Genomic DNA, 10,695 nt, shown 5'->3' with positions numbered 1-10,695 from the left:
AACTTAAAATTCTTTTATTTAAAAGCCAATTTTCATCAATAAAATGACCAATAACACAAATATAACTTATGTTAAATTTAGATGTCCAAACATCATAAGTAATTGCAACTTCAGAATTAAAATTTGATAATAGATAAATTAAATTTTGTTTATTTGAATAAAAAAATTTAAAGCATTTGGTCTAATAGTATTCATAGAAACTTTTTTATATTGTGGATTTACAGAATTACACAACCATTTTTCAAGCTTAGTATTTTCAGCTAATAAAAATTGTTGTTTTGCATGTACAATGTATTTTGCTAATTCTTGTCTCATTTTTTCTTGTGAATATTTAAATGTACCAAAAACCCCCTCCCAATTTGTGTTTGTGTTGTTTCTCTCCCTTCTTTTTCTTCCTTCTCATGTGTGAGCTAATGTCTGTTCAAGTGGCCAGTACCACCTTGGTACAATAGGTAAAGTCTTTTCTACATTTTGGCAAACTATTATTTTTCCCTTACCCTCAATATCCTCTACTTTAAATATTTTCCAAACCGGGCTACTCAACTTAGAGGCCCTCTTTTTCTTTCCCCTAGTATCAATAGTAGGGGTTAAAGTTTCACTTCCATCAATATCAATAGAATTAGCGCTAACACTATCATGATGCGATTGAATATCATCAAGAGTGAACATGTTGGGGAATTGGTTTTGGGAAGATGGTGATTTTCTTTAAATTCTAAAAAAATAAAAATTAATTTAATTGGACTTACTCGGATTACCGGTTCAGAATCCCGACTTGATTTCAATAGTTAAAGTCTTTCAACGTCTAAGCCTCCCAAATTGCTTACTTGAGATATTTGAGCTAGTTGAGCAAGCCTTCTTGTTGAAACTTCAATAAAGTTGAGAATTGGAGAATGAAACAATTAGCCCATCAGAATTCACTCAGATGGTAGAGAATGTATGAGGGACAGAGAGAGATTGAATTAAGAGAATTGTTGAATTGATGTAATGAGAATGGTGGAGGATAGGGTTATTTATAGGAATTGAAAATAATTCAATTGCCCAAAATACCTTAAAAACTAGTTGTTTTTTAGTTGTTGGGAGGGGTAATTTGGTCATTGTAATATTATTTTATAACTTTACCCAAAAGCCCTCCAAAACTAGTTATATAGTTGTTGGGGGGCATTTGTGTCATTTTTCTCCCCTCTATAAACAAAATACATAAATACCCCCCTATATAGCTGTTAGGGGGTATTTACGTAAAAAAAAACCCCAAAAAGCTGAAACTAGTCGTTAGGGAGTCCCAACGGCTAGTTTCCGAACAGGCCAAGCGTGACCCGCTATGGGCCCTACGGGCCGTGCCGGCCCGTGGACTACGAACTCCCGACCCAACACGACACAGCCCGTAGGTTGTCGTGCCGTGTCGGGCCAGGCCGGTCCAAATTCGTGCCGGGCCGTGCCCCGATTTACACCTCTACCATGTTATTCAAAAAAATAGAATGCACGTATTTTAATAAAAAATAAGTTAAAACTTAGAATATGTTATAAATAATTTTATTTGCTGCACCAAAACCAAGTCAAGCATATGGCTTTATATATAATAGATAGATATTATTTAAATCCGGTGACCCTTGACAATAATGAAGTTTAAATGACCCGCACACTTGTTTTATACTTAGTGTTGGAAGTGCAAAAGAAACATGGAAAAGCCATCAGAGACCGGCGGAGAAGGGAAAGCCAGTGGATCCCAACCAATGATCGCCCAAGATAAAATTCTTAACTGTAAACTGCTGAGCCACCGTAGCACTCGTTATCACCTTGTACCCCTTCCACTTAACCCTCTTTGCTGTTGCTGCGCCAGCTCCCGTGTTCCGGTACTCTCCATAATACAAGGTGTTGAGTGCGAAATTCCCGTTCCAGGCGTGCCATCCTTCTGGATGGATGACATCGGTGATGAATGACTGCATGATGACGGTCCTGGAATATTCTTTCCACGGTCTTCCCAGATATGTGGGGAAACTACGCTTGACGGGTTTTAAATCCGAGGTTGCACCTATCCTGCACTTCTGGATAATGATTCCCGTATTCTGGTTTGGATCGTCCCGTCCCTGGGCCGTCACCATGTTCTTCTGTCCGCGGTTGGGTCGACGGGCATGAATATCACAGTTCTGAAAGATGGCCGCGGCATTGCCAAAGATGAAATCCACGGTGCCTACGATCAAGCTATCCACGTAGAATTGACGAAGAGAATGTACGTATAGTGTATCTTGGTAGGCTATTATGTTGCATCGGTAGAATGCTGATTTGTCAGACCCCACACGGAGTGCCACCGCTTGGTCCTTGGACGGTCCGGCCGTGTTTTGGAACGTTATATCCCGAGCCAAGAACCCTTCTCCCACCGCAGCTGCATTGATTTTGAATTTTTTATGCAACGCAAATTCAATACATCACTACTAATACATGTATCCAAATTACTAATACTGGGTACAGATATTTATTTATTAAAAAAAAGGAAAAGAAAATTATTCCCCTATTCACTTTTCATAAGATAATAATATCATAGCGCATGGTTAAAGCGGCCCTGATTTATTACAGCGGCCCCATCAAGCTGGCACCAAGGCGGGGTTTCAGGTGGTGGTGACCGGTGGAAGTGACAAGTCTGAATTGGACAAGTATTTAATTGGGTAATGCTTCAGACTTGCTTGATGAGTCCGAATCCCAGTATCAAATGAATTGGGCTTGAATCGGGTTCCAAAACCAATTAGACCCTTTGATTCTTAATATGAATTCAGATTTGGTTCCCAGATCCTCTTCACAAGCTTTTACAGCCGTGCATGAGCAACATCTCTCTATTTGTATATATTTTTTTTTATGGGGAGATATCTTCTACAAACAAATGTGAGGGCTGTCTTGTGAGTACCAAATCCGGATTTCACTTATCAAGGAATGTAAGAGAGTGCATCCAAGTAAATCCGAATTAGCTGAACTAGATGCTTGTATTGGAGACTATAACCAATAATAATGCCCAATATCAACCATCAAGTGTATACCCCACAATCACTCCAATCTGCATTCAAGGCCTGGAGCGTTATTATTGGTTAAACAGCTCCTAACACAGTCATCGATTGCAGTTAATTCGTACCTCATATAAGAGAATTGATTAGTTGAATTTGATAGCTATTTTACCTAAGTTGTGGGATCAATCATTTTGCTTCACACTAGTCATAGACCATGGGTCATATGTACGGTATAACTGGTATGGTGAGAAATGATTCATTCAGCCAATAAAACAGTCATCACATTAAACTAATCCTTTCTCATATATACCAAGGAGATATTCATTATCATCCTAGACAGGCAGCACACATATTTAGACTGAAATGGGTATCTGATTGGAGAGGGGATCTATTGCAAACAAAAAGCATGCAAACATAACGGGAATACAGTATTTAGTTATATATTAAGCTCAGTGTAGAAGGAATACAAATATAAATATGTACAACACAAATACATATAAAATAATATAAAATATTGTATTTTAACACATAACATGATGTGCAATTATATTGTGTGTTGTAATTTTAAACATACAAGCAGTATTAGGCACCATAAGACTATTGAAGTGGAGACTCCATGTTAAAAAAAAAAATGTCATATTAAACGTTTAAGCTTTTAGGTTGAACCTTCTTAGATATGCTATCAAAACTCCCATGCACAAGGTATGGGTAGGCTGTTAGGTTGTATGATTTCTTGATACCCCCAAAGCTCCCATGCACACCACTGATGTGTTAAAGTCGTTTGAAATTAAATCAGACCAACAACATGATTTGAATACGTTAAAAGGTGCCTACATGATAATTCAGTAGTGTTATGTCGGGTCTCAAGTAATTGATTCTCACCTCCACTTTAAATTGAACATAAAATATATATAAATAAAAAATGAAACAAAGCCCGTAAAGAATATAAAAGTAGAAAATAAGGATAAAATAAAGTGTTAATATAAGGAAGCAACTAGAAGGAGATGTCATCTGTAAAGCACAATTTTTGCTTGTTTTATGCAACAAAGAAGAAAAGAAGGCAAATAAACAACAAGATAAAATGGGAGTTCAGAGGTCCTTACTAGACTAATTTGTGGGCAGGGCTAGGTTGGGGTTGGGCCGGGCTTGTTTCTATATCAACATAAAACGTTTAGGCCCCAGCCAGAGTCTAGCCTAACATCAGGCCTAGGTCTTGAGCCCGAGTCTAGTGCTCATATAAAGCCCAAAGCCCAGGCATGAGACCAAAGCTTGGCTAAAAATTTGGGAAAAAATATATATTTTTTTCTTTTTTTACTTAATAAAAAACTGATTTATTTATATCAAAGGGCCCCAAAACCAAAAAATAATGAAATATCTCATAATAAATTCAAAAAAATGGAAGATAAACAAAGAAAAAATATATTATATATATTATATAAAATATACTTTTTGTTATATGCTATATTATCAAGTCGGATTCATCGATATATGTATATATATGTATAACAAAAATATAGTATATATATAATTAAGGTAGGATCGGGCTCTAGCCAGACCAAAAAAATGTCGGGCTGGTGTTTTGACTTGATTCCAAGCCTGTGAAACTAAATTCATGTAAAAAGATTTTTTTTTCTTTTTCTACTCAATGGAAAATTGATTATTCTATATTAGACCTTAAAACTCAAACATAATAAAAGATCATACTATAACTCGATAAAGAATAGAGAAATAAATAAATATATATATATATATATATATATATATATTATACAAAATATATTATTGAGTCCGTATCATGAATCATGATAGGGCCAGTATTTTTTGAGAAAGCCCAAACTAGGCATGGTATTCATGCCCAAACTAGGCATGGTGTTCATGCCCAAACCTGACTTAGAATGGACCGATCAAGATATGGGGAGATGTTCCCATTGCACGAACAAGATGTGCTTAGGTTGGGCCGTCCAAGTCGCAGCCCTGATCCCTTGGTTAGACGTGATTAAAGGTCATGGCAGAACGATTGTGAAGATGATATTGAGAAAAGACATGGGTCCCCATCTCTTTTGACAAATCAACCAACACTTTTTCCGTAGGTTCGTCCGTGATCAAAGGTACCAACTAGCTCAGTTGGTAAGATATCAAGCTGGTTTATAGAAAATATTTGAGAAGGAATAATTTCCCACTCCAGTCAGGGTTGGAGAGGTTACCAGTTTGGGGATGAGCTGCCCCATGTTGTGGAAGTGGGATTAGCTGAACGCCATGACTGTTCAGCGGGCTGTGGAATCAAATGATAAAGCCCCGCGTCAGTGCACTGACTGTGATAAAACCAAAAAATGTAACAGAATTAATAAGCATCCTTCTTCCTCTTTGTCTATCAAGTCATCAAGAAGAGGTTTCAGTTTCACCTCTACCTCTTCGTCCTTACTCTCCCGTCAATCACGATACCATTTACGCAGATCACGGATTCCATCAGAAGAGAATGGTGGCAATAAAATTTATTGTTTATAAAAAGAAGATAATTCGACTTTTATCTCAACTTGGTCGACAAAATTAACAACTCTACAGAGTGATGCTTGTGCGTATAAGGGTCAATCCACCTCAATTACCAGAAGCAAGCAACTGGTAATTTCCCCCCTTCCTCACCTCTATAAAAACACCACTATTCCATTATTGTTTAACTAGATCAGTCGTCCCTGTTGTTTACTATCGCTAGGTTTACTAGCTAACTAAATTAAGTAGAACCCTCTGTATGGATTATGGAGATATCTAGTCAGAAAGAAAAACTGAAAAGGAACATGCATGATAAGATTCACTAACCAACACTGGCAGAGCGGAAGGTGGTGCTCCCATCAACAACGCTGCGTCTCCCTGTGATAATTGTGTTTATCCTCCCGTCTCCCACCATCATTATATTCGTCTTCTTCTTTGGTACATTGACATTTTCTCTGTAAACTCCCGCCTTTATCCGTATTATATACCTCTTATGGCTCTTCTCCGGTGCCGCTGCCACCGCTTCCGACACTGTCGTATAATGCCCGCTCCCATCCGCCGCCACCGTCACATCCGGTACCAACATTGATGCTTGCAGAAGCTTTCTATCCCCCCACGACAACCACGCTGGAAACTCTTCGCTGCTCTCCTCCACTCGACGTTTCGCCTTGTACTGCTCCTGCGCCATGTCCGTGTCCGTCATGTTCTTGATCATGGCCAGTGCGTTACTGCACATGCGGTACACGTGTTCCTGACCCGCCAGTAGTTTTTTCCTCACATCCTTATCGGCGTTATCGTGCGAGAATCCGTCTATGCACGATTCCTGGTTCGTCATGGCCGCACTGACAAGAATCTTGAGGTCGTCTGCATGCTGGAATATCGACTTCTTGCTACTGGGGTAGTCTTTCAGGTCGTCGGCGGTCTTGTGGAGCTCATCCAGGGTCTCGTCCACCATTTCCAAACAATCGTGCAGTGCCGTCTTCTCTCGCTTCGTCAGATTCTTGCTACCGATGATCTTCTCTATGGTGAAGTAGTTGTGTTCGACAGCGGTGGTTGTGATGTTCAAGGACATCTCAATTATGTCCTTCTGGGTAGAAAGGTTGTCCATCGCACCGGGAACAGTGGCGATTGCGGAGTAGCATAGGTCTGGATATAGTGTGCTACGGCACGAGGATTTGAGGATGGCGTGAGCCAAGGAACCGTTGTCGCTACTGGAGTTCTTGTGCGTGGTCACCCTGGCGATGACGCCAATAACGGTAACAACTAGTAGGAAGGAAGCAAGCAGGACTAATAGGGGTCTCTTGTTTTTGCAAATGCACTTGTCGGAATCTGACGCTCGGGCGAAGAGATCATTAATGCCGAACATTCTTCCAGTAGATGTTTGTGTGGGGGGAGTGTCAGGAACAGGAAGTGCAAACTTGAAAGCTCGACTCGAGCGAAAGGCGGTCTCAGATTTATGGGTGCTCAATACACGTAGAGGGATATGAATATCACAGTTCTGAAAGATGGCTGCGGCGGCATTGCTATAGATGAAATTGGTAATTGGCTGTGCCTGTGGCTACAAGCAAGCAATCCACGTAGAATTGACGAAGAGAATGTACGTACAGTATATCTTGGTAAGGCCGTGGAGTGCCACCGCTTGGTCCTATGGACCCGTCGGTTCACGGGATACATATACCCTCCAGTTAAAATTCGCCACGTCGTTTAATCCCTCCAGTTTTCAAAAACTAACGGAACTCGTTTCCTTAACGGCGGTTCGCCGGTTCCCTTATTTTTGGCGCCAGTTCCTAAAACGTGTCTCTCGAACTCTCTTCCTTCGAATTGGGATTTGCACCTCACAGTCCTGTCCCACCGTGACGGGATCTGCTCCTCACAAATAAGCGCTTCACATGCACATTCACCGTGTATTGAGAACATCTCCCGTAAATAATAATTAATAAGAACAGAAGATGTTGCCAATGAATGATAGGATGAAGAGCTTGTGAGGCGCCAAGTGTGAAGATCAGATCCGGTCTCTGTCCCACCGTGTATTGGGAATGAAAAACAATACCAAGTGCAGGAGATGTTTTTGATGTGCGGTTGAGCATTTGGTTTGTTCAATTTTAAATCAAACCAATTAAATCCAATTGAAACCGAACTATGATAAAACCGAATAAATCAATTTTTTTAGGGGTTTTTATAGTTCAGTCCACCCCTAGGGTGGAACTAAGATTTCTAGGGGTGGACTGAATCCTGCGGATTGATGTTAAATTCACGGGTGGATGTGATTTATAGGGGGGGCAGATTTCTGAGGTGGATTGTAGTCCATTTATCCTATTTTTTTTCGATTATTTCGGTTGTTTCAATTGAAACCTAAATCAGAACATTGTACAAACATCATCAGACATGAAACAACATTCTTACTCAGATAATCCGATGGGTAAGAAAAAAATACAAATGGTAATCACCATTCACTGTGGAAATCAGTAATCATTGTTCAGTAATCTGGTGAATAAGAAAAAAAATCATGGGAAGAATGGAAGAATAAAAAGGGAAAAAAAGAAAAAACAAAGAAAAAAATTATCTTTGCAATCTGTATACTTGAATTGCAAATTTGCCGCTTGTCAGACTGTCACTTGCCGGTGTCGGACAAGAAAGGCCTTCTAGAACAGTGGAGGTACAACCGTGCAAAGTTTGCAAGTGTGCAACTAGGGGTGGCAATTTTTCACCCAACCCACTCAATTCGCCCATTTACTTGGTGGGTTGTGTGATCAACTCATCACCCAACCCACCCATTTAAATGGGTTGGGTTGTGGATAGCCATTGGGTTAACCGTTACAAACATAAATATTAATTCCTTTGCCTTTTTTTAGTTTTCTTCATGTGAATTAATGATTTATAATTAATGCATTAATTTTCTATAAATTATTGACTAAATTTAGTTTTGTCTTGAATCAACACACTTCACCCAACATAAATCCAAATCAAATTGACCCGAGTTCGGACCAGTTCAATGCGGTCTGACCCGATTTAGCAGATATCAATTTGGGTCAACCCGAATCCGAAATAGGCACCGAGCGGGATGGTTCGGTACCGCTTGCTCTGACCGATTTGGGTCGTCCGGTCCAACCAATATTCACACAGTCCGACCCGACCAGTACAAGTCGATCCAAATCGACCCGAATCCGAAATGGTTTCGAGCGGGATGGTTCATTGTCTACGTGCTTTTCCCGGTCTGGACCATTCGGCCGACTAATATCCACACAACCCAACCCGGACCCGGACCGACCCAATTTAATTACGTTGACCCGCTTCGAGTCAGTCGGTTTAGTCCCAAACTTGTGCACAAACCTAATATGGTCTGGTCCTAGTCAATCCACCATTGACTGAACCGGTTCGGTTCGGTCCGACCGGATTGATCCAGATCTAAACGGTTCAACCACCCTTGATGTGATTAGCTTGAAGATAATCCAATTAGATAGTTTAAGTTGGTCTAACCGGTTTGAACCTAAGTGGTTCAGTCAAACCTGAAATCCAAACATAGTAAAATGGCTTTGCCGCTTGTGTAAAAATAACATGCATGTAATGTAATTTGAACCTTCACCACTTGTACAAATAGTAACTACAATTACCACCAAGCTATGACCAACTTATTTGTTAAGAGAGAGTTAGTTTGTTTTCTTAGTCCATAAATATAAGATTAAAGGGTTTGGGCGGGTTGTATTGGGTTAAAGCGAGTTTGGGTTGAACCTAACCCATTTAGTTTTATATAACTGGGTCATTAATGGGTTAGCGGATTAGATTTCTTGTGTTGAAGTTCAACCCAAACCAAACCCAACCCAACCCGCTCAATTGCCACCACTACTTGCAACTAAGGTCGTTGGAGCAGATGAGCAGTGCTGTTAGTGAAGATTGTGAGGTTCACCGCTACATGTCCACAATTGAGATCGTTGACATCATTGCTTTCCCATCGTCGATGCATGGTGTTGGTGAAATGGATAGATGATTGGATTTTTGTCTTTAATGAATGAAGAATTGAAGAACGAAGAGGAGTAGAATTTTAGAAGTAGGACTCCGGATCTCTTGCTCACGATAACTCGACTCCGGATCTCTTATCCATGTCTACCCACAACATACTATTCTCGTGAATTGAGAACATCTCCCCTGCATAATACTATGTAGGAGGATGGGATGTTCTCTATGTGTGGCTGCAATGTTGTGTGGGTACCTTGCCGCCCTAAGATTTTTCCCTTTTGGATTTACTTTACTATCTTATATATTTAATTATTTATTACTTTACCCCGAATAATTCAGTTTATTCGGTTAACCAAACCTCTAATTGCTGTATCCGAAACCGAAAACCAAAATAAACACCGAAACCACCCCCAAAATAATCAAATAAAAAAACACGAAAACCGAAATTTCAGTTCAATTATTCGATTTCAACTGAACTATGCTCACCCCTAGTGAACAGGGTTATACCCTTCAATCAACTTGTAGCCAAAGTAATTGGCCACCGGCAGCAATCTTTGACCAACTAGTGGCCAGGGTTAGGGTTCCTCCTCTTTTACATCCCTGCAAAATAAGTTTTTTCTTTTTTTAAGATTGTAATCATTCTATAACCGATAAAACAGAGAGAGTATCAACCATTATTGGTGGTGGGATGATAGGATGGGCTCGGATTTGCTATTCTGTTTCTACATTTTTACCTATCAGACATTACAACTATGTATTGTGGATATCTCTCTTAACATTCATGGGGAGATGTTGAGGATGTTTGCAACCTACACTCATCATGTCGTTTATCGTAAACTTATCTTGCGGTACTCCCATTTAATGTGCATACATATTTGACACACGATTATCTCCAGGATGGAAAAACATAAGGCTCAGTTTGAAAGGAATACAAATATTATTTGCATTTGTACTCCTTCCAAACTGAGCCTATGAGTTTATGAGTTTCTTGTAGTTGTGTTTTCAATCAAAACTGTTCGAGGAATATTTAATTTTAGTAGGAATGCCTTGATATTAATTTCGTGGAACAAAGCCTTCTCTTCTGTGAAGTGAAAATTATTTACTTTCTTTTTTCTATCAATTTTGATTTTCTGAAAGTCTTATTTCGGTCCAAAAAGATTGACCCACTTCGCCTAATGAGGAAGATTTGCTTAATCTTGAATTCTTGATACCGACCTTCTCATAGAATCTTAATATTTTTGTGTTTTACTCCTCTAAATGC

General features: G+C 39.6%; 1 protein-coding gene across 1 annotated transcript; it reads right to left on the bottom strand.

The window, feature by feature from the left end:
- Positions 1-1,521: 1,521 nt before the first annotated feature.
- Positions 1,522-7,011, bottom strand: LOC104600445 (pectinesterase-like). The gene is made up of 2 exons (XM_010263366.2): positions 5,808-7,011; positions 1,522-2,380 (listed from the first exon to the last, which is right to left on the bottom strand). Exons 1-2 carry the CDS (start codon positions 6,844-6,846, stop codon positions 1,689-1,691), a joined length of 1,731 nt encoding a protein of 576 aa, XP_010261668.1. The 5' UTR covers positions 6,847-7,011; the 3' UTR covers positions 1,522-1,688.
- Between the last annotated feature and the right edge of the window lie 3,684 nt (positions 7,012-10,695).

Source organism: Nelumbo nucifera, chromosome 8 (assembly GCF_055504915.1).
Source record: "Nelumbo nucifera cultivar China Antique chromosome 8, China Antique-T2T, whole genome shotgun sequence".
In the NCBI taxonomy this organism is placed as follows: domain Eukaryota; kingdom Viridiplantae; phylum Streptophyta; class Magnoliopsida; order Proteales; family Nelumbonaceae; genus Nelumbo; species Nelumbo nucifera.
Note: the sequence above shows the minus strand (reverse complement) of the source record. Positions and strands in the feature narration are given on the sequence as shown.